This window comes from Narcine bancroftii, chromosome 4 (assembly GCF_036971445.1).
Source record: "Narcine bancroftii isolate sNarBan1 chromosome 4, sNarBan1.hap1, whole genome shotgun sequence".
Classification (NCBI taxonomy): Eukaryota; Metazoa; Chordata; class Chondrichthyes; order Torpediniformes; family Narcinidae; genus Narcine; species Narcine bancroftii.
This window is the reverse complement of record NC_091472.1, coordinates 3733974-3757876: the sequence shown is the minus strand read 5'-3', so window position 1 is coordinate 3757876 and position 23903 is coordinate 3733974. Positions and strand designations below refer to the sequence as shown.

Sequence of the window (23903 nt, the reverse complement as noted above, 5' to 3'; positions counted from 1 at the left end):
CCATTGATATCGTGCCGCTCGTTGGTCTGACGGGGAGATAGAGTTTGTGAGGAGAGTTCAGGTGAATGAAGCTTCTACTGTTGAACAGACAGTTGGTTCGTTTCCCATTTGCCTCAATCTCCATCATCGCGGATGATCAGGTGAGGGCTGCCCTGGTGTCTGTGTCTGTGGGTCAAGGACTAGCCTGTCGGGTCGCAGCAGTTTGTCCATCCCGTGTGGGAAATTTAAAGTTTAATAAATTGATATGCTCTATCAAAGACTCCAAAGCCATAGAATGAGGCTTTATTACACTTTAGACTTTAGCTTGCCTGATTCCAAGTGCTCGACTGAGGACAGGGAGAGGCAGGTCAACCTTTATTCCAGAGGCACAAGGGGAGGAGTTACCAGGGGTGAGTCACCAAGTGGGGGGGGGAACAGGCCAGCTACCCATTGACAGTCACATATTCGTATCACCATAGCAGGTACATGGACGGGAGGGGTATGGAGGGCTGTGGACTGGGTGCAGGTCAGCGAGACTAGGCAGAATAATAATTCATAGAAACATGGAAAATAGGTGCAGGATTCGGCCATTTGACCCTTCAAGCCTACACGGCCATTCATTATGATCAAGGCTGATCAGTACCCGGTCCCTCAGCCTGAAGGGGCCTGTTTCTGTGCTGTAATGTTCTATGGATCTAGGAACTGCTGTCAGAGCATGGTGAATCTGTGGAGTTCTCTCCCTGAGGAAGCAGGAGAGACTGCCTCAAAAGCACAGATAGATATATTCTTGAATAATCGGAAAATGGAAGAGAATTAAGATTCTGGGGAACGAGTTAAAGGTGAACTGAGTTCACAGCTAGATCAGGCCTGATCTTATTGAATGGCGGAGCAGGCTCATCACAGCTCCTGTGACGTGTTCTTGTTACGAATCCAGGGCTCAGAGATGTGCCACAGCTCAATGCATGCGACTGAATACACCACGTCGATACATATCTCATCATTCTTTATTACATGTGTCATAAGGCGCACAAACTTGTATCATGCCAAATCGAGCTCTTATTTTAATTACAGTGAGGTGACAATTATCACCATTAAACAAAATCAGTGATGCGAACATTTGTGAACCAGTTACCAAAGGGATTATTTCATTCTTGGACTTTCTACATCGACCGCGTTGAAGATTGTGAGGATGAATGAGAGAGGTGGCCTGTGTTTGCCCAGTCCCAGAGGAACATCCAGCAGGGTGTAGGGGTCACGTGCACTGATGTATCACGATTACCAGCCACAACCTTGGCAGGAAGCTGTTATCCCCAGGTCTGGATGCTCTTTGAGCAACTTGTGTGGACATTACTGAGGCAGGTTAGCCTGTGAGACATGCACACGTACACACACACACACACACACACACACACACACACACACACACACACACACACACACACACACACACACACACACACACACACACACACACACACACACACACACACACACCTCCCCATTTACTCAGGGCATTGTTGGTCCCCAACATGATTACACAAATAAGCTAACATAGAAATATATAAAAGCTACCTTACATTTTTACCTCCTCAACTAACACCCGTCACCAATCTCATAAAAATAAAACTCTTTTACATTCTTTGTCAGTTTTGAGATACATCCTAAAAAAATTTCTCTCCACCAGTGTGGATTCTCAGCCATCCATGATTGTTCTGCAGGGTGAAAGGTACCGCCTCACAGTGACATTGGTCCACACAGCGGCCCCAGAACTGTGGAGCCTGTTTCACCTGCACCACATGGCTTTAAAAGACAATACAACCGAATAAGCGAGATAACAATTCGCCATTCAACACGTCTCCTGCATTGACTTGGAGTTTGACAGCATCAATTGTCCAAGAGAAGAGATGCAAGCAACTGCAGAGGCAAAAATGGGCTGCTCAGCAGGGCAGACAGCATCTGTGGAGGTGGGAGAGGGACTGTCTATGTCGCAGGTAGAGCGTTTTCACCTGGACTGGGTGAGAGGAGATAAGTATAAACACATAATGCTGGAGAAACTCAGCAGGTCAAAGCAGGGGGAGCAAAGATAAAGACACAGAACCAACATTTTGGGATTGACTTGGGCATTTCTTCTGGTTTACGGTGGCAGAGATCAGGACCGGGGTTCGAATCCCGCGCTGTCTGTAAGGAGTTTGTAAGTTCTCCCCGTGTCTGTGTGGGTTTTCCCCAGGGGCTCTGGTTTCCTCCTACTGGTAAAAAAAACGAACTGGGGTGTAGGTTAATTGGGTATAAATTGGGTGCCCCGGGCTCGTGGGACGAAATGGCCTGTTACCGCGCTGAATGTCTAAATTTAAAATGTCATGTCCACTGCTTTCAATTCTGGAACGAGACCAGCTCATCACCAGGTTTCCAGGGTAACTTGTAACCAACTGTATGGCACCAGGGTGAGGATGATGTGGACTGGCCGGAATGTACGAGCTGTCAGCAGGGATCGGTATCAAGCAGATTGATGCTATTTGCCATGGTCTGTGATCACCTTCAGTATCTCAACAGTGAGTCTTATGGTGAGGCTGCATTTGTTAATCACGAAACTTCTAAAGCTTCTGATTCCCAACTCTGTCACTGTTTTTATGCCATGAAACGTGACCTCTTTGGCCCTGCTGAGGTCCTTGGCTTCTTGGGAGAGATGTCCATAGTTTACATCTTTCCCCACAAACACTTTCTGGATGGAATTTTTAGGGTCTTCATATCTAAGGTGTTGTATGTTGGAAGGACAAACCAAGAAAGAACGCACATGGTGAATGGTCAGGCACTGAGGAGTGCGGTAGAATAGAGGGATCTGGGAATACAGATACACAATTCCCTGAAAGTAGCATCACAGGTGGACAGGATATAGAGAAAGGTCAAATTCCTGAGCTTTCCCCTTTGAGACTTGCCCATCTTTCGAATTCTCAACTGTGCCAGTTGAGGTTAAACTTGGGTTTAATAATACCATCAAGGTATGGCAAAATGTCAGCAGGCGTCCAAACAAAATGGTGTGAGGGGAGCAACAGTAATGTCAGTTCTGTATCTTTATCTTTGGTACATGAAGGACACTGTTTGACCTGCTGAGTTTCTCCAGCGTGTGTTTTCAATTCAACCCCGGTGTCTGCAGACTCTCGTGTTTTGCTTCTGGATGAGAGGAAATAACTAGGATTAGAGGGGGAGGAGTGGGCCAGGGGTTAGGTGGATCCAGATGTGGGGAGGGGGGAGTTGATGAGCAGGTGGATGTGGGAAGAGAGGAACGGAAGGTCAAGACGGGCTGGGAGGCAATGAGCGGAGATAGCTAAGTGCTGCAAATCTTAAAGAAAGGATGGTGATGAGTGGAGAGGGGGTGCAGGGTGGGCGGGGAGGAAATGGTGAGCAGGTGGGAGGAATATGTAGGTGAAGGTGGGGGGTGGAGAAAGAGGGATGTTGTTGGAAGAAAAAGGGGAAGGTGTGAGAGAGGAGATCAGACAGTAGGAGAAAGGGGCAGAGGGGTTTACCTGGAGAAATTGGTGACCTTTGCTATCGGGTGGCATTGACGCTGCTCCCCGCGAGTATGAGTGATTCAAGGCCAAGGTGATGGGAGTCGATGATGCCAACCACCATGGGAGCCACAGCTACAATCAGAAGCTGACTCCAGCCACACACTCCAGCAATATCCCCGCCACCCCCACAAGGTATCTACACAAGCTCTGAGCACCCAAGCATGGGACGTACCTATAAGTCAGATTTGTACTGATGGATTCTTGAGGCTAGCATGAGATTGATTGGCCAAAGGGCCTTTCATTGCTGTATGATTAAATAAAATGTAAGCAAGCAAGCTAATAACAGGGCTAATCAGAGCAGGAATTAATTATAGTGAGATTAATATTGAAAGAATGGCTCTTCATCAATTAATGGCTGTGGGTGGTGAGAGGGGCACGTTCAATCGTCTATCCCCTGGCAATAACCCGGCAGCAGTAACTCAAACATTCCTCACCCCCTGCCTCCCTGCCATTACAAAAATAAACACATTTCCTCAGCTTGGAGCTAGACTAACCCAGAGAAGATTCTAGAGCAGCTGGCAGGCGAGTGAAGCTTATGCATTCCCCACAGAACTTCCGGTGTTGCCACGAGGCTCTCCATCCTGCTGGCATGGGCCTCACTCATGGGGGGAGGGGGGGGAAATAGTGGTGGATGGCGGAGACGCTGGGCTCACTTTTGTCAACTGGACATTGGGGTACTTTTTTACACAGAGTTGTGGGGGTCTGGAATGCCTTGCCAGGGATGGTGGTGGAAGCTGAAACATTGGGGGCATTTAAGAGACTCTTAGACAGGCACACAGATGGAAGGGAAATAGAGGGTTATGGGGTAGGGAGAGTTTAGTATGTTTTTTAAGGAATATATAGGTTGGCACAACATCTAGGGCCGAAGGGCCTGTACTATGCTGTAGTGTTCTATGTTCTATAAAGGTTTGCAGAACATGGAACAAATCTAGCACAGGATCAGGCCCTTTGGCCCAAGACATCAGTACTGACCATAATGCCCTTTTAAAGCACCTGTGTTGTGGGGATCGGATAGATCAAACGCTTACATTCCCGAATGGGTTGAGGGGCCAACATGATGGCTGTTTGCTCTTGCCCACCCCTTCAGAGAGTCATGAGTAGGACTGCCAGTGGCATGGTCCAGGTCTCGTTCTATGAACAGGTCAACTGTCCTTCCACCTCGGCAGGCATCAATCACTCACATTCACCGTGATCACTGGCTGTCTGCAAAGGGCACCACAAGGCCCCCTGAAGCTGGTCCCATCATCGACTTTCTCGTGCTTTATTAACCTCAGCCCTCATCATGTCTCACTGTACCAGATCCCAGTGCCCTCAATTTCCTGACCTTTCAAACCTCATTCCCCACCTCCTCCTTATCAGCCCCGAGCCTTCCATCCTCTTCCATCCTCCAGGGCAGAGGTCCAACAACTCTCAACTTTAAATAACCATCCCTTGGTCTGAAAACTCTGTCCCTCGAGACTGTCCCACTAAATATGGGGAGGTGGGGGTGGGGGGGGGGGCTTTGAACTCACAGCCTTGATCGACTGTTGTCACCTGCAGTGTTGGCCAGGGACTTGATCTGATAAGACCATTAGACATATGAGCAGAAATAGGCCATTCAGCCCATCAATCTTCCCCGCCATTTAATCATGAGCTGATCCATTTCCCCACTCAGCCCCACTGCCCGGCCTTCTCCCCATAACCTTTGATGCCCTAGCCAATCAAAAACCTATTAATCTCTACCTTAAATGCACCCAATAACCCGGCTTCCACAACTGACCGTGGCAACAAATTCCACAGATTCACTGCCCTCTGGCTGAAGAAATTCCTCTGCATCTCTGTTCTCAGCAGACGCCCTTCAATCTTGAAGTCGTGCCCTATTATCCTAGACTCTCCCTCCATGGGGAACAACCTTTCAACATTCAAAATGTTTCAATGAGATCCCCCCTCCCCCATTCTCCTAAATACCAGACTAATATCCCCCCAAACACATCCTATCCATGCACCCAATTGACCTACAGCCCCCAGTACGTTTTGAAGGGTGGGAGGAAGCCAGAGCCTCCGGGGAAAACCCGCGCAGACACGGGGAGAATGTACAAGCTCCTTACAGACAGCGCAGGATCCTAACCCCGGTCCCGGACACTGGTTCGTGCTAACTGCTAGGCCAGCCACGCCGCCAATGAAAAGATTAAAGAATAAATGGTGTTGGGGAACTGGCCGTTCCCTTTTCAAACTGCCACCATCGGGAAGGAGGTACGGGAGCCTGGAGACAAATGGCCAGTGGTAGAAAAGCAGCTTCTTCCCCTCCGCCATCAGATTTCTGAATGGACAATGAACCGGAGACACCGCCTCACTTGATCTCTTTTTTGCGTTAGCTATTTTTTTAGATATTGTATTTATGGAATTGTTATTTACAGTGATTTCTGGTCCAAAAAGACGAGTTTCATGACACATTCATAACAATAAACCTGATTCTGATTCTACAAAGGCCATCATAGATCAGCCCTGTTCACATTAAATGGTGCAACAGGCTTGAAGGACGGCTTCCCCTGTCCCCTTGTGATCTTGCGGGCTCAATTTTTAATATATTATAGGAATTTACACAGGTGTATGGATGGGAGAGGGATGGAGGGCTCCAGACTGGGTGCAGGTCAGAGGATGAGGCACAGACTAGAAGGGCCGAAGGCGCCTCTTTTTCTGTGTTGTAATGTTCTATGGTTCTCTCTTCCTCTCCCCCAACTCCTCCTCCACAGTTCCCAGTCCTTCTTGCTCTATTTTGTTCCTCTTCTCATCATATATTTCTCCTATTAATCTTCCTCAGGCCTACGGTCAAAGAAAATGCTCCTGCTCTCCCCCTCTGGGATCGCCTCACCCCCACCCCCCCCCCTCACCCCTTTTTCTTACTCAACGCCCATTGATTGATGAAGAGGCCGCGGGACAGCAGGGGCCTCACATGGGACCACTTGGAACTGCTGCATCCAAAGGCTTTTGACCAGCTCTTTGACACACGGGTTATTGGTGAGCAGCTCATTCCTGGAGTTCTGCTTCTTGATGATATTAAAGGTTTCGGTGATCACGGTCATGAGGGGCTCCAGGCTGTAGAGGTCATTACATGATGAGTTCAACATCTTCACGGTTTCTAAGACACTGGTGAGATAGTTGAAGCAATGCTTAAGGTCATCCTTGGTGTCGGTCAGAGCCTTGAAAGCCATCTCGAGGTCTTCAACCTTCCTTACCTGCCGCGCCAAGTTGTCCTTCAACTTCTCAATTTCATCATTTTTCTCTGGAATCTTAATGTTGAGACTCTTTATTTCCTCTTCGTTCTTGGAGATAGCCTCGCTGAGATGATGCTTCTTGTTGTCGGTAGTCTTCAGCAGGTTCTTCGCATTGTTCAGCTCTTTGTTGTAATCAACAATCATGGGGATTCCTGGAAAGAGATCACACTGTCAGTTAGCGATTGTTCAAGAGAGGGGTGCACCCCTAGGCTGTGATTTTTTTAAATTTATTTTTAATGCCTACATTTAAATAGTTTTGAAAAACTATTTAAATTTGGACATCCAGCACCGTAACAGGCCATTTTGTTCACGAGCTCATGCCGCCCAATTTACATCCCATTAATCTACAACCACTCCTGGTACATTTCGAATGGTGGGAGGAAACTGGAGCCCCCGGTGAAAACCCACACAGACACGGGGACGACGTACCAACTCCTTGCAGACAGCGCTGGATTTGAACCCTATTCCTGGCGCTGTAATGGCGTTACACTAACCGCTACGCTAAATGTGATCCCCATTTATAGCATGGCCATTGTACTCTGTCATGAAAAATCACTGTATATGCCGTTGTATTGGATGATCCAAAACTTAAAAATGTCACCTTAAAATCAGAGTCGTTCTATTCAAAGGGTCAAAAATTCTTCCCTTGACAACAAAATCTCAATGATAACTCTTCTAGCTGGGCAGTATTAACATCGACTTCTCCGGTTTCTGCTAGCCTGCTTTCCTTTCTCACTCCCTTCCCCATCCCTTTGTCTTCTTTCACACAGCTCTTCATCCCCTTCCGTCTCTATTCCCATGGCCATCCCCCCTACCCACTGTTTGCTGCTGTGCCCTCCCTCCCTTCTCCACCTATTGCCTCCTGCTTGTGGGATTGTGTTCCTCCCCCTACCCCACACCCTCACCTTTATGTTCGGGCACCTGTTGACATTTTTCAATGCCTAGATGAAGGGCTCAAGCCTGAAACGTCAGTTGTAGACATAAAACATAAAAATACAGAACAGGCCCTTCAGCCCACAATATTGTACACTTACCTAAAATAAAATAAACCCTCCCTACATCATAACCCTCTATTTTTATTCCATTTATGTACCTATCTAAGAGTCTCTTAAATGCCCCTAATGTTCCTGTCTCCACCACCATTCCTTGCAAGTACATTCAAGGCCCCCATAACCCTCTATGTAATAAGCTTCCCCCTGACGATTCCCCTAAATTTCCTTCCTTCACTTTATACACACGTCCTCTGGTGTTTGTTGATCCTTCCCTGGGAAACAGGTGCTGGCCGTCCACCATATCCATGCCTCATAATCTTGGAGACCTCGATAGAGGTCAAGTCTCCTCTCATCCTTCTGCGCTCCAAAGAGAAAAGTCCCAGCTCTGCGAACCTTGCCTCATAAGAGTTTTTTCCAATCCAGGCAACATCCTGGTGAATCTCCTCTGGCCCCTCTCCACAGCTCTCACATCCTTCCTGTAATGAAATGAGTTCTAGACATCAACTATTCTCTGTGTAATAGAGGCTTTCCTCTCAGATCCTCAACCTCCTATTTTGATCGCCCTGCCATGGGAGAAAAAAAAAATCTGAAAACCTGACCTAATGGATGCATCTCACAATTTGGGGACGGCACTGTTAGTGGAACCAGCGCTGTCTGTAAGGAGTTTGCACGTTCTCCCTGTGTCTGCGTGGGTTTCCTCCAGGGGCTTCAGTTTCCCCCCACCATTCGAAATATACCGGGAGTTGTACGTTAATTGGGTGCAATTGGGTGGCACGGGCTCGTGGGCCGAAAGGGCCTGTTATCGTGCTGTATGTCTAAATCTGTGGTTCTCAACCTTTTTCTTTCCACCCACATCCCACTTTAAGTATTCCCTCTGCCATCGGTGCTCTGTGATTAGTGAGGGATTGCTTAAGGTGGGATGTGAGTGGGAAAATAAAGTTAGAAAACCACTGTTTTAATCATATAACCATATACAGCACAGAACAGGCCAGTTTGGCCCTACTAGTCCATGCTGGAACAAACCCCCACCCTCCTAGTCCCACTGACCAGCACCTGGTCCATACCCCTTCAATCCTCTCCCCTCCATGTAATTATCTAGTCTTTCCTTAAATGTAAATAACGTTCCTGCTTCAACCACCTCCGCCGGAAGCTTATTCCACATTCCAACCACCCTCTGCGTGAAGAAATTTCCCCTCATGTTCCCCTTATAATTTTCCCCCTTCAACCTTAAACCATACCCTCTAGTTTGAATCTCCCCCACTCTTAATTGAAAAAGCCTATCCACGTTTACTCTGTCTGTCCCTTTTAAAATCTTAAACACCTCTATCAAGTCCCCTCTCAATCTTCTACACTCCAGAGAAAAAAGCCCCAGTCTGCACAACCTTTCCCTGTAACTCAGACCCTGAAATCCTGTCAACATTCTCGTGAACCTTCTCAGCACTCTCTATTTTGTTTATATCTTTCCTATAATTTGGTGACCAAAACTGTACACAGTACTCCAAATTTGGCCTCACCAATGCCTTGTACAATTTCATCATAACCTCCCTACTCTTGAATTCAATATTCCGATTGATGAAGGCCAACATTCCAAATGCCTTCTTCACCACACCATCTACCTGAGTATCAGCCTTGAGGGAACTATTTACCATCACTCCTAAATCCCTTTGTTGCTCTGCACTCCTCAATTGTCTACCATTTAATGCATATGACCTATTTAGATTTGCCTTTCCAAAATGTAACACCTCACACTTATCTGTATTAAATTCCATCAGCCATTTCTCAGCCCACACCTCTAGCCTTCCTATATCTCTTTTTAAGCTACGGTAATCTTCCTCACTGTCCACAATACCCTAATCGTCCCTCATGGACTCGTTATGTGCATGGATTCAGAACTCCAAAGGAAATGGGCCAGTGATAATTTTTCTCAAGCAAAATATTAAAGTAATGATCGGGTCTAGAGCAGTGATTCTCAACCTTCTCTTCCCACCCACATCCCACCTTAAGCAATCCCTTACTAATCACAGAGCACCCACCAGCGTAGGGATGACTTAAAGGGGGATGTGAGTGGAAAGAAAAAGGTTGAGAACCATTGGACTAAATTTAAATGTAATTTTTTTTTTAAAAAAGATGTCTTGCCTATTTAAGTGTTTTCCCCAATATCTTTTGAACATCGTGATTGAATCTGCCTTCACCACCCACCCCCCAACTCTTGCAGTGAGTTCCAGATATCAACCATATAAAATGAATCTTCCCCTCAGATCCCACTTGAAAACTCTTTCCTCTCACCTTAAACTCGTGCCCTCTGGTTACCTGGCCATGGGAAAAATGATTCTGTCTATCTGCCTCTCACAGTCCAATACCCTTCCGCTCGGTCACCCCTCAGTTCCCGTCACACTAAGGAAGCCAAGCCCAGCCAATCAAATCTCTTCCTATGATTAAACCCTTCTCAATCCTTGAAATGAATTGTTTATCACCATGTGAACCAACATAGATTTCTTCTGTGTGATAAACATGCGAGTCAACCTCCCCTTCAGCTCAACAGGTGGAGCAAGATTACTCTCTCTGTTTTTTCTCTCCCCTCCCCATTCCCTCTGTCTTCTTTCCTCCAGCTCTCCACCCTTTTTCCTCCCCATTCACGGAGCCACCCCCCTCCCCCCTGTTTGCTGTTATGCCCTCCCCCCCTCATCCGCCAATCCTGGCTGCGGGACTGTGCTCCTCCCTCCCCCCCCCCCCCCCAACCATTGTGTTCAGACGCACACCTACATTTTGCTCATACTGTAAAACATTACAGCTCAGAGGCAGGCCCCTTCAGCCCTTCTAGTCTATGCTGAAGCATTTTTTCTGCCTAGCCCCAGTACGCAGTCCACAGCCCTTCATACCCTTCCCATCCACGTACCTCCCCAAATTCTTCTTAAATGTTAAAATTGAGCCCACATTCACCACTTCTGCTGGAAGCTTGATTCACACTCCCACTGCTCTCTGTGTGAAGAAATTCCCCCTTATGTTTACCCTAAGCTTTTCCCCTATCACCCTTAACCCATGTCCTCTTGTATCTCACTGAACCTCAGTGGAAAAAGCCGATCTACATTTATTCTGTCTGTCCCCCTCATAATTTTAAAAGCCTTGATCAAATCTCCCCTCATTCTTCTACACTCCAGGGAATAAAGTCCTAACCTGTTTAACCTTTCTCTGTAACTAGTTCTTGAAGTCCAGGCAACATCCTAGTGTGACAGAGTATATAGACATGATTTTGGGAAATAAATTTGGGCAGGGTTTGTTAGTGTAGGTCACACAGAAACACTTTAAAACAAATCTTATTTGAAATACTGGAGCTCTGCTAATGCTAGACATATTGGCTCCACAGCCTTTACAAGAGCTTTGTAGAGTGCCCAAGTGTCTTCACTAATGGATTATTGTTTACAAAAAGATCTTGTCAGTTTTCAGAGAGAGATTTGTTGTACATTTACTTCCATCAGCCACTTCAGTGTCTTGCCGGAGAAACTTGGCCCTTCTGGGTTCTCCAGATGATAACCTTTTTCTTTCAGGTCATCACAGAGTTCCTTTTTGTTTCTCTTATTCCAAGTGAAACATTAAACAGCCAGTCCTCTCCTCTTGCATGAACCACAAGGGCTTTGACCAGGCCGAACCAAGAACTCACAACTCGTCTTCCAAATGGGGTTTTCCACAAGCTTTCCAGCTTGTCCTGTTCCAGTTACAGCTGATGTGGATGACTATAACACTGTTGAACTGATCTCTGTCTCTCTCTCTCTCTCTCTCTCTCTCTCTCATACAGAGACAATGCCTGTTTGACTCTCTCTGCTTGCAAAACGACATGACCCTCTTAGAACAGATCCTTATCAAACTAGTAAATCTTCTCTGCACTCTTTCTGTCTTATTGATATCTTTCCTGTAGTTAGGTGACCAAAACTCATGATACTCCAAATGCCTTATACAACTTTACCCTAACATCCCAACTCCTGTACTCCATGCTTTGATTTATGATTTCCCTCAGACCTTTCCTAGTGGCAGTTTGTGCTTCATGGGAGAACACCGTTTGGCCCTGCAAATAAAACTGGGCTCCAAATCTCTGCAGTAGGCCTGCCCAGGGAAGTTGAGACGCAATGATTCTTGAACCTCAGTTGGAGGGAGTGAGTGAAGAGAGTGGGAGGAAGTTGCTGGCACTCCCTAACAGAAGAGAGACCATGATACATGGTCTGAACGTACAGTTACAGGAGCCCCTGGTTCCCACCTTGGGCTGAGCTGGGAGCCCATGAGTTGAAGAATTAGATCCAGAGGACACAGTCTCTGAAATAAAAGGACATCCCTTTAGAACAGTGAAGTTTCTTCAATGCGAACCTTTGGAGTTTGTTGCCACAGGCGGCTGTGGAAGAGAGGTTGGTGGGTGTATTTAAGGCAGAGATTGACAGGTATTTGATTAGTCAGGGCATCAAGGGTTCCGGGGAGGAGGCCAGGGAGTGGAGCTGAGTGGGAGGATGGATCAGCTCATGATTAGAATGGAGGAGCAGACTCGATGGGCCGATGGGCCTACTCCAGCTGCAAAACCTTGTGATTTTGTGAAGTAATTCGGTAGACTTAAAACAGAGGTCAATAGGTTCTTGTTCAGTCAGGATGTCAAAGGTGGTGGGGAGAAGACACAAGAATGGGGTTGAGAGGAAAAATACATCAATCGTGATTTGAATGGAGGAGCAGATTTTATGGGCTGAATGGCCTAATTGTGCTCCTAGATCTTATGGTAGAGGGGGCAGGTTTAGAAGATGCTGTCTAAGAAGTCTTGATCAGTTGGTGCTGAGTATCCTGTGGAAAGCACAAACTGCTGTGTTCTATGTGTGGGTGAGGGAGTGGATGAACGGGTTTGGTTGAAGTGGGGGTCTATCTGGTGGGCTGCTGTGTGCTGTGGAGCTTATAGAGGGTTGTTGAAGCTGCATTCACCCAGGCAGAGCAGAGAATGATCCATCATACTCCTGACACGAGCCTTGGGGACGGGGACGAGGGATGGTGACAGGCTGTAGGGAGATAGGGGGCGAGTTGCTCACTGCAGGGTTCTCAACCTTGGGGTGGGGGGGTGGCAGGCTGTGGGGAGTTAGGGGGTGAGTTACCCACCACAAGGTTCCCAGCCTTGGGGATGGGAGGCAGGCTGTGGGGAGTTAGGGGGGTGAGTTGCTCACTGCAGGGTTCCCAGGCTTGGGGATGGGGACAGGCTGTGGGGAGTTAGGGGGTGAGTTACCCACCACAGGGTTCCCAGACTTGGGGATGGGGACAGGCTGTGGGGAGTTACTCCACCATAGTGTCTCCACCTCGAGTAAAGGACTACTCCATTGCAGCGCCTAGTCAGTGGTGACTCCAGAATATAGATGGCAGGGGATTCAGTGCTGGGAATTACATAAGAGATAGGAGCATAAGTAGGCCATTTGGCCTGTCGATTCTTATCCACCATTGAGGGCAACGCCTTTTCAGCCCCAACAATCGGGACTGGGGTTCGAATCCCACACTGTCCATAAGGAGTTTGTACGTTCTCCCCGTGTCTGAGTGGGTTTTCCCCGGGGGCTCCGGTTTCTTCTCACCTTTCTGGGGGTGTGTAATTGGGTGGCACGGGCTCATGGGCTGAAAGGGCCTGTTACCGTGCTGCAGGCCTAAAAATCGATCTGGAGATGAACCTTTAGGGTATCCTACACGAGGACTCCCAAGTCCCTTTGCACGTCTGTTGAGTGTCAGGGGCTGAGAGCTGGATCGTCTCCTGCTGGATATTGCCATGGCCTGGAGATGGTCTGGATGTGGCTGCAGTTGGATGTGGACTGCTTCACTGTCAGGAGTCATGAATGGCAGGCTGCTACAGGAATGTCCCAGATCCACAGACGCCGCCCGGCCTGCTACTCATTTCTCAGATTTCCACCGGATTTTTTTCAGATTTCCAGCATCTGCAGTACCAGTCGATTTTCAGGATCTTACAGAACAAAGGTGGCAGAGCTGCTAATGCGGCACCGCCGAGAGTGGGGAGATGGAGGCATGGCGCTCTCCCGCGGGATTCTACCGCCCAGTTCAACAACCAGCACCTCTGCAAAGGCTTTAAATGGCCTGTTGATGGAGTTGATGGTAATTTATTTTATAATTCCTTTGTGGTGATATGAATGGGGAGCTGGCCCATCCTCCACTGGTGACTCCTCCCCTTGTGACCCTGGAATAAAGGTCGACCTCAGTCCTCAGTCGAGCACTTGGAACTGGGCCAGCTACACGTCTAAAGTGTAATAAAGCCTCACTCTCCAGTTTTGGAGTCATTGACCGTGGCATCTGGGCCCAAGATGACAGCGCCTGAGTTCAGCATGGGCCTCAAGGGGCTGCAGCCTCCGACAAAGCATGGAACTTGCGCAGGGCTCCAGAAAGCGGGAAGATCCCCCCCCAACCCATTTGAGAAGGAGAAGCAGAGGAGATTAACCTACGGATGGTGACCATGTTGGCGGAGCAGCTAAAGGATCTGCGGCTAAAGAACACACAGTCGGCGAGGCTATTGGCAAATTGAGGCAAGGAACCCAAGCGGGTTGCTGTCAACTGTCATCAAAGGACTCGCACCAGGCTGAGGGCTGCTGGAGACTGGCTGAAGGGGTATCAGGTATAGGAATTGGGATGCGAGAGGGGGCCAAGAAAGCCAAAGGGACTCTCTTTTGCCTGTCTTTCTCCGACTCTAAGGGATGCCAGGCGTTTTCTGCTGATGGTGAAGTTTTGTCTGCCTTACAAAGGCAATTTTGTATATATTTTATGGCATAACAAAATAAAAGAAACTTGAATCTTGAATGTAATCCTCAATGTAGACAAGAAGAAGGAGATGATTGTGGATTGAGGAGGACCAGGAACGGCCACCCTCCACTACACATCCACAACTCTGTAGTGGAGAGAAAGTGGAGAGCGCCAAGTTCCTTGGAGTTCACTTAATCTGTGACCTATCGTGGACCCTCAACGTCTCCTCACTTGTCAGGAAGGCACAACAAGGACTGCATTTCCTGAGAAGTCTGAAGCGGATAAGGCTACCGGTCACCATCATGTCAACCTTCTACAGGAGCTCTATCGAGAGCGTCACGTCTGGCTGCATCACTGTGTGGGACGGTCGCTGCAGAGAAATGGATCGGAGGTCAATCCACAGGAAATGGATCGGAGATCAATCCACAGGACCATAGGCTGAGGAGCAGCTTCTTCCCACGGGCAGTGAGATACTGAACGACCAAAAGAACCGCTCGCACTGACCACCCAAGACTCTCATTTGTACAAAACAATATTTATTTATGTATTTGTATAGATGAAATCCTTGTCCTGTATATGTATTGTTTGTCTGTACGTGTGTTCTGTCTGGTTGTGCGTGTTTTGCACTGAGGACCGGAGAACGCTGTTTTGTCGGGTTGTACTTGTCCAATCAGATGACAATGAACTTGACTTAAATCTCCCTGTGGAGCATCATTAAGTGATCAAGGTGACATTAGTTGCATGAACACACAGAGCTGGAGATTGTGATTAACGTATTGAAGGGTGACTCACGTGTGACTTTGACTTTGCCATGGTGTCCTGTTTCAGGTGAGTGCTTACAGCCTGCACCTCAGGTAGACTGGTACAGGAGGTTACACCAGCACTCCCTGTCCAAAACGTGAGCGGAAAGAGGTGGAAGCAATGCCGTTCCCCCCCCACCACCCCTCACTCCCGTGCCTGAGGCTGCCTGGCTCAGGTGGACGCGTCCCCATCCAGCTTGGAAGCGTCCCCTTCGTGGACGAGCCTGTGTCCTACCTTTCTCCACTGCTCTGAGAGGGTCTCGTCTTCTACCCTATGCTCAGTGTCCTTTCCTTCGGTGTGACAAAAAAACCATCGGTCAGGTCGACACCGGAGAACGATGCACCGAGAGCACGGGAAGCGAGAGGCCAGTGGCCAGCATTCATTTGGAGCAAGGAACAAGATCCCAAACCATCACCCATCATGGGTCCTCCTGTTGAGTGCTGGGTACAGCGGGGGTGGGGGGGGAAGGGGGAAAATCGAGTGACTAGGGAGTGGGGGGGGGGGGGAATATTGAAGAGCCCTGCTCGCTCAAAGTGAATTAGCATTGGTTCACTGATGTCAAGGAGTGCAGCAGCCACGGCACACAGCAAGATCCCAAAAACAGCAACGACGGTGACCAGTTCACGCACTTCAATGACGCGCATCAACAATGGGGAAGTCGGTTTCAGGCGGAGATGAGGAGGAGCCGCGCGAGGATGTCATGCAGGAAACAGAAGTGGCAGGGTCAGCGCAACGCCAGTACAGCCCCAGCAATCAGGACTTGGGTTCGAATCCCGCGCTGTCTGTAAGGAGTTGGTACATTCTTACCGTCTGGGTGGGGTTTCCTCCGGGCGCTCTGGTTTCTTCCCACCGTCCAAAATGTACCGGCAGTGTAGGGTGTATTTGGACGGCACGGGCTCGTGGGCTGAAAGGGCCTGTTACCGTGCTGTAGGTCTAAATTTAAATGCAACCACTTCTCCCAGAGAGCAGTGAATCTCTGGACCTGAGGAAGCTACCTCATGATATGTATTTAAGACAGAGTTTGGTTTCTGCACGGTAAAGAATTAAGGGTTACGAGGCTGTTGAAGCTGAGTCCATGGTCAGGTCAGCTGTGACCTTACGCAATGGCAAGACAGGCCAGATGATCCACTCCTGCTCCTATTTCTCATGTATCTATGAAAACATTGCCACTGACTTTGACTGAAATAATGCAAAAGGATCTTTCCAGAATGATCAAATGGAGTATGGTCCACAAAAGGAACGGCCAACTCCAAAACGTTTCCTTTAATCTACCCCTTGGAGCTTTAATGTGAGATGAATGTGTTTCCAACCCATATCCTTGGTGTTTGCTGAGTCTTCCTGGGATTGGGGTCTTGCCTGATAACCTGATGGCTGTCAGCATTTCCCTCCCCCTCCCCCCCATCCCTCAACATCTCCTGCAGGGGCCCCATCAAGCTCCTCAGCAGGCACAACGTTGCTGGCTCTCCACTCTGCCCGGGATCACCAAGAAAACAGCAACTCTTACATCTGGCTACTCTTCATAGACGATAGCTCGGCCTTCAACACCATTATTCCCTCAGTGCCGGTCAAGAATCTACAAACCCCAGGCCTCTGCACCCCCCTCTGCAACTGCATCCTTGACTTACTCATCGGAAGACCACAGCCCATATGAATTGGAAATAACGTCTCCTCCTCACTGATCATCGACACAGGCCCACCCCAAGGATGTGTGCTTAGCCCACTGCTCTACTCACTATACACCCATGACTGTGTGACCAGGCACAATTCCAATGACATCTCCAAGTTCGGTGATGACACCACAGTTGTCGGCTGAATCACAAACGGCAATGAGGAAGTGTCCAGGGGGGAGACAGATCAGCTCGTTGAGTGGTGTAATGACCATAACCTTGCACTCAATGTCAGCAAAACCAAGGAGGTGATTGTGGACTTCAGGAGGGAGTCAGGGAAACCGGAACCAGTCCTCATTGAGGACTCAGTAGTGGAGAGGGTCAAGAACTTCTAATTCCTGCGTGTCAACGTCTCCGAGGATCTGACCTGGAGCCTCCACGTTGATGCAATAACAGCGGCTCGCCAGCGGCTATACTTTGTGAGGTCTCTGAGGAGATTCGGTCTGTCTCCGAAGACTCTCGTAAACATCGATTGATCGATAGGTTGAGAACATTCTGGTTGGTTGCATCACTGCCTGGTACGGATGTACCAATGCTCAGGACAAGAATAAACTCCAGAGGGTTGTTAACTCGGCCTGCGACATTACAGGCACCAGACTTCACTCCATCAAGGACAACGACATGAGGCAGTGTCTTAAAAAAGCAGCCTCTGTCTTCAAAGACCCCAGCACCCAGGCCAAGTCCTCCGCACTCTGCTACCATTGGAAAAAAGGTACAGGAGCCTAAAGACGAGCCCTCACAATGAGGCTGTCACAAAACAATGAATTTCATGACTTGTTCACAACAATAAATTCTGATTCTCATTTTGGCTTGCCGGGTGCAGAAGGTGGTGAATGCAGCTCAGAACATCATGCCCACCTCCTTCCCCTCCACGGACTCCACCTCCATACCCTGCAGCCCGGGAAAGGCAGCCCACGTCCTGATTGACCCGCCCCACCCCGGGTACACTCTCTTCTCCCTCCTCCCATTGGGAAGAAGGCTGAAGAGTGTGACATCACACGCCCAACAGGTTCAAAGGCAGTTTCTTCCCTGCAACCGTCAGGCTCCTGAATGAGTTCACCACAATGCTCTCACGCTGCCCTTGCTCTGGACTAACTGACTTTTTCGCAGATCTTCTGCAGATGCTGTGATTGTAGTAAAAACACACAGAAATAGTGGACGAACTCGGTCGATCTCGCAGCGTCCACAGGAGGTGAAGATATATTACTGACGTTTTTGGCCTGAGCCCTTCCTCAAGGTATTAGCAAAATCTTTTATATCTTTAATTTAATTTAGACATACAGTGCGATAACAGACCGTTTTGGCCCACGAGCCTGCACTGCTCAATTACACCCAATCAATCTACAACCCCTAGTAAGTTTCAGACGGTGGGAGGAAACCAGAGCCCAAGAGGAAACCCATGGGGGAGAACATGCCACCTTCTTGCAGACAGAGTGGGATTCGGGATGCTGTCCCAATCGCTGGCGCTGCCACAGGGTTGTGCTAACTGCAACACCAACCTCTGCCTCCTATGGACGCTGAGAGACCAGTTAAGTTCCTCCGAGATTTACAGTGTGTCATGTGCTCTCTCTTCCACTTTATATCTGCTGGATCGCTCGCTGAAGAACCCCTTTTCACTGTAATGTGACAATAAAACTGAACTTAGGGCCAAGGACGTATAATCAGCAGGCAGCTCTTACCAACACAGGGGGCGATCAGCAACAAGCCAATTCCCATGTCTCTCCCTGTCGTCTTCTCTGCCAACCTCGTCTCTGCTGCACTCAGGGTACTTTCCAGTTGCTGCAGCCAGTTCCTGGACGTCTGAAGCTTGTCGCTGAGGTTGTACCTCTGGTTCTCCAACTTCACCAGCTCATTCTTACTGTCTTGCAGGCTCTCCTCCAAGCTCTTCTTACTGGCATATGCCTCGTCGATGTCCTTGGCCAGATTTTCGTAGTCTTTGTGCATGGAAGTGATCAAAGCCTCAGCCTCTTTCGTTGCCTGATCCATCTCCCTGTGGATGAGCTCCACCTCCCTCTTCACTTTATCACATTCTGACTCCTCGAGGTCCTTTTCCCCGAAGATGGCGACGGATTTGGCGAAGGGGAGCAGGGCGGTCAGACCCCGGACAAAGTGGGGCAGGGTCTTGTCTCTGAAATTGTTCACGTACTCCTTGCATTGTCTGTTCATGGCTGCGCTGGGGAGCTGGGAGCAAATGGAGAGTTAGTTGGTGACTTAAGACGAGGCCTGTTTCTCTCTCTCAGTTCACCGGAAAAGGAATGACTGCAATCTCTCACCCAGGAGTGGCAGGTTAGTGCAACACTGTTACGGCGCCAGTGATCAGGACCAGGGTTCGAATCCTGCTCTGCCTGTAAGGAGTTCTCCTCCTGACCCATATATTCCGATCAAAAAAATAAGAATAAACCCCCCCAACCCCATATTTTTCTTCCATCCATGTGCCTGTCGAAGAGTCTCTTCAATTCCCCCAATGTTCCAGCCTCCACCACCATCCCTGCCACGACATTCCAGGCCCCCACAACTCTCTGCATCTCCCTAAACTTCCCTCCCTTCACTTTGTACACACGTCCTCTGGTGTTTGCTGATCCTGCCCTGGGAAACAAGTGGTGGCAGCCCATCCTGTTTACAGCCCTTTTTCCACTGGCATCCCAGTTAACTGGCTGCGCAGTATCCCGGGATAGGAAGCCCTTTATGCCGGTCCACTTGGCCACCCTTAACTGGGACACTGACTGCTTTTCCGCTGAACACAGCTCATCCCTGGGGATCAGAGAGTCTACCTTCAAGCGGAAGCGGATGATTTTCTGCTGTTCTTTTTCACTGATATAATCGGCATGCTGATGTCAGTTATCGCCTGGGATATGAATAGAGGTCGAGGCCATCACCCTGGTGTGATTTGACATCAGCGGGATGATTGTTTTCTTTCTCCACTGGACCCTTAACTGGTTAATTTCCCAATAATTCCTGGGACAAGGTGCCAGTGGAAAAGGGGCTTATGCCTCTCATAATCATGTCGACCTTTATCAAGTCTCCTCTCATCCTTCTATGCTCCAAAGAGAAAAGCCTTGGATCTGCTAACCTTGCCCCGCAAACCTGGATTGGAAAATATTGAGGGCTGAAGGACCTGTACTATGCTGTAGTGTTCTATATTTGATACAGAATGGCATGGGCAGTGGGGGCTTTGTGCAGATAGAGCATTGTGGCAGGCAGTGGGGACAATGAGGTTGTGGAGGTGCATTCACTGTGACCACGTTGACGAGTCGCACAGCCTTCCAATGGGAAAACTGTGGTCTTGCTGCTCCCTCCTGACTGTGTGGAGATGAAACGTGTCCTCCGGTGAGAACGTAGGTTTTCTCCAGGTGATCCAGTTACCACACATGTCCCAGAGACATGATTATGGTGTAATATATGGAGAGAGAGAGAGAGAGAGAGAGAGAGAGAGAGAAAGAGAGAGAGAGAGAGAGAGAGAGAGAGAGAGAGAGAGTCTGTGTGTGCTCTGTCTGTGTGTGTGATCTGTCCACCAATAAAAGTGAGAGTGTGTGGGACCCATTCCCCCAGTGAACTTCAGTGTGTGTATCTCCTGTTCCCCAGAAAGGGTCAGTGTGTGGGACACATCCCCCAGTGAAGTTCAGTGTGTGTGCAACCGAGGATCTGATTGTGTGGGACCCGTCCCTTAGCGAGGGTCAGTGTGTATGACCTGTCTGCCTCAGTGAAGGTCAGTATGTGTGTGGAACACATCCCCTAGTGAGGGTCAGTGTATGGAACTCGTCCACCAAGTGAGGGTCAGTGTGTGTGAGTCCTGTCCCCAGTAAGGGTCAGTGTGTGTGGGACCTGTCCCCCAGTAAGGGTCAGTGTGTGGGTCCAAACCCCAGGGAGGGTCAGTGTGTGGGTCCAAACCCCAGGGAGGGACAGTGTGTGGGTCCAAACCCCAGGGAGGGTCAGTGTGTGTGGGGCCTGTCCCCCAGAGAGGTTCACTGTGTGGGACCCAATCCCAGTGACGTTCAATGCATGGGACCTGTCCACCAGTGAGAGTCTGTGTGTGTGTGTGGCTTCTGTTTCCCAGTGTGGGTCAATGTGTGTGGGATCCAGCCCCCAGTGAGTTTCAGTGTATGTGGGACCTGTTCCCCAGTGACTGTCAGTGTATGTGCGACCAGTCCCCCAGGGAGGGTCAGTTTTTATGGGACCATTCCCCATTGAGGGTAGGCAAGTGGCCCCATTCGCAATGAGGGTCAGTGTGTGCAGTTTCCATTCCCATTGAAGGTTAGTATGTGTGGACCTATCCACCTGTGAGAGTCAGTGTGGGTGGGGCTGTCCCCAAGTGAGGATCGGTGTGTGTGCAACCCATTCCCCAATCAGGCTCTGTGTGTGGGGGATCCGTCCCACAGTGAGGGTCAGTGTCTGGGACCCGTCCTCCAGTGAGGGTTAGTGTGTGTGGGACCCATCCTCAGTGAGGGTCAGTGTGTATGGGACCCGTCCCTTAGCGAGGGTCAGTGTATATGACCTGTCCCCCCCAGTGAAGGTCAGTGTGTGCGTGACCCATCCACACAGTGAGGGTCAGTGTGTGTGGGACACATCCCCGAGTGAGGGTCAGTGTATGGAACTCGTCCGCCAAGTGAGGGTCAGTGTGTGTGAGTCCTGTCCCCAGTGAGGGTCAGTGTGTGGGTCCAAACCCCAGGGAGGGTCAGTTTTCCACCAGAGAGGTTCACTGTGTGGGACCATTTCCCAGTGACGTTCAATGTGTGGGATCTGTCCCCCAGTGAGAGTCTGTGTTTGTGGCTTCTGTTTCCCAGTGGCGTCAATGTGTGTGTGAAACATCCCAGAGTGAGGGTCTGTGTGTGGGATCCAGCCCCCAGTGAGTTTCAGTGTATGTGGGACCTGTCCCCCAGTGAGTGTCAGTGTGTGTGCGACCAGTTCCCCAGGGAAGGTCAGTTTTTGTGGGACCATTCCCAACTGAGGGTCAGCAAGTGGCCCCGTTCCCAATGAGGGTCAGTGTGTGCAGTTTCCATTCACATTGAAGATTAGTATGTGTGGACCTATCCCCCTGTGAGAGTCAGTGTGGGTGGGGCAGTCCCCAAGTGAGGATCGGTGTGTGTGTGACCCATTCCCCAATCAGGCTCTGTGTGTGGGGGATCCGTCCCACAGTGAGGGTCAGTGTGTGTGGGACCCGTCCTCCAGTGAGGGTTAGTGTGTGTGGGACCCATCCTCAGTGAGGGTCAGTGTGTGTGGGACCCGTCCCTTAGCGAGGGTCAGTGTGTATGACCTGTCCCCCCCAGTGAAGGTCAGTGTGTGCGTGACCCATCCACACAGTGAGGGTCAGTGTGTGTGGGACACATCCCCGAGTGAGGGTCAGTGTATGGAACTCGTCCGCCAAGTGAGGGTCAGTGTGTGTGAGTCCTGTCCTCAGTGAGGGTCAGTGTGTGGGTCCAAACCCCAGGGAGGGTCAGTTGTCCCCCAGAGAGGTTCACTGTGTGGGACCCATTTCCCAGTGACGTTCAATGCGTGGGATCTGTCCCCCAGTGAGAGTCTGTGTGTGTGGCTTCTGTTTCCCAGTGGCGTCAATGTGTGTGTGAAACATCCCAGAGTGAGGGTCTGTGTGGGGGACCTTCCCCCAGTGAGTGTCAGTGTGTGTGGGACCATTCCCCTGTGAGGTTCACTGTGTGTGTCCCAGCCCCAGTGAGTTTCAGTGTATGTGGGACCTGTCCCCCAGTGAGTGTCAGTGTGTGTGCGTCCAGTCCCCCAGGGAGGGTCAGTTTTTGTGGGACCATTCCCCACTGAGGGTCAGCAAGTGGCCCCGTTCCCAATGAGGGTCAGTGTGTGCAGTTTCCATTCACATTGAAGATTAGTATGTGTGGATCTATCCCCCTGTGAGGGTCAGTGTGGGTGGGGCTGTCCCCAAGTAAGGATCGGTGTGTGTGCGACCCATTCCCCAATCAGGGCCTGTGTGTGTGGGATCCGTCCCACAGCGAGGGTCAGTGTGTGTGGGACCAGTCCCGCAATGAGGATCTGCGTGGGTGGGACCTGCCCATCACTGAAGTTCGTGTGTGGTACCAGTCCCCCAGTGAGGGTCAGTGTCCATAGGTCCCATCCCCTAGTGAGGGTCAGTGTGTGTGCAACCTGTGTCCAAGTGAAGGTCAGTGTATGTGGGACCCATTCCCAGTTAGGGTCAGTGTCTGGGACCCGTCCACCAGTGAGGGTTAGTGTGTGTGGGACCCATCCTCAGTGAGGGTCAGTGTGTGTGTGACCCGTCCCTTAGCGAGGGTCAGTGTGTATGACCTGTCCCACTCAGTGAAGGTCAGTGTGTGTGTGACCCATCCACCCAGTGAGTGTCAGTGTGCGTGGGACACACCCCCTAGTGAGGGTCAGTGTGTGTTGGACACGTCCTCCAGTCAGGGTCAGTGTGTGTGGGAACCCAAACCCAATTAGCTGTCAGTGTGTGGGACCCATCCCCCAGTGAGGGTCAGTGTGTGGGTCCAAGCCCCAGGGAGGGTCAGTGTGTGTGGGGCCTGTCCCCCAGAGAGGTTCACTGTGTGGGACCCATTTCCCAGTGACGTTCAATGCGTGGGATCTGTCCCCAAGTGAGAGTCTATGTGTGTGTGTGGCTTCTGTTTCCCAGAGTGGTTCAATGTGTGTGGGAAACATCCCAGACTGAGGGTCTGTGTGGAGGACTTGCTCCCAATGAGTGTCAGTGTGTGTGGGACCCTTCCCCTGTGAGGTTCACTGTGTGGGACCCACCCCCCCAGTGAGTTTCAGTGTATGTGGGACCTGTTCCCCCAGTGAGTGTCAGTGTGTGTGCGTCCAGTCCCCCAGGGAGGGTCAGTTTTTGTGGGATCATTCCCCACTGAGGCTCAGCAAGTTGTCCCATTTCCAATGAGATTTAATGTGTGCAGTTTCCATTTCCACTTA

General features: G+C 49.8%; 1 protein-coding gene across 2 annotated transcripts in view; it reads right to left on the bottom strand.

Moving 5' to 3' along the window:
• Nucleotides 1–965: 965 nt before the first annotated feature.
• The window catches only part of LOC138760294 (uncharacterized), a 37885-nt gene continuing 14947 nt past the window's right edge, over nucleotides 966–23903 (bottom strand). For both annotated transcript variants that reach the window (XM_069930676.1, XM_069930675.1), the window contains 2 exons: nucleotides 18689–19190; nucleotides 966–6951 (listed from right to left, as the gene is read on the bottom strand). In XM_069930676.1, coding sequence (XP_069786777.1) covers nucleotides 6425–6951; nucleotides 18689–19175 — 1014 coding nt within the window. In that variant the 5' untranslated portion in view covers nucleotides 19176–19190 and the 3' untranslated portion in view covers nucleotides 966–6424. The remainder of the gene's footprint in view (nucleotides 6952–18688; nucleotides 19191–23903) is intronic.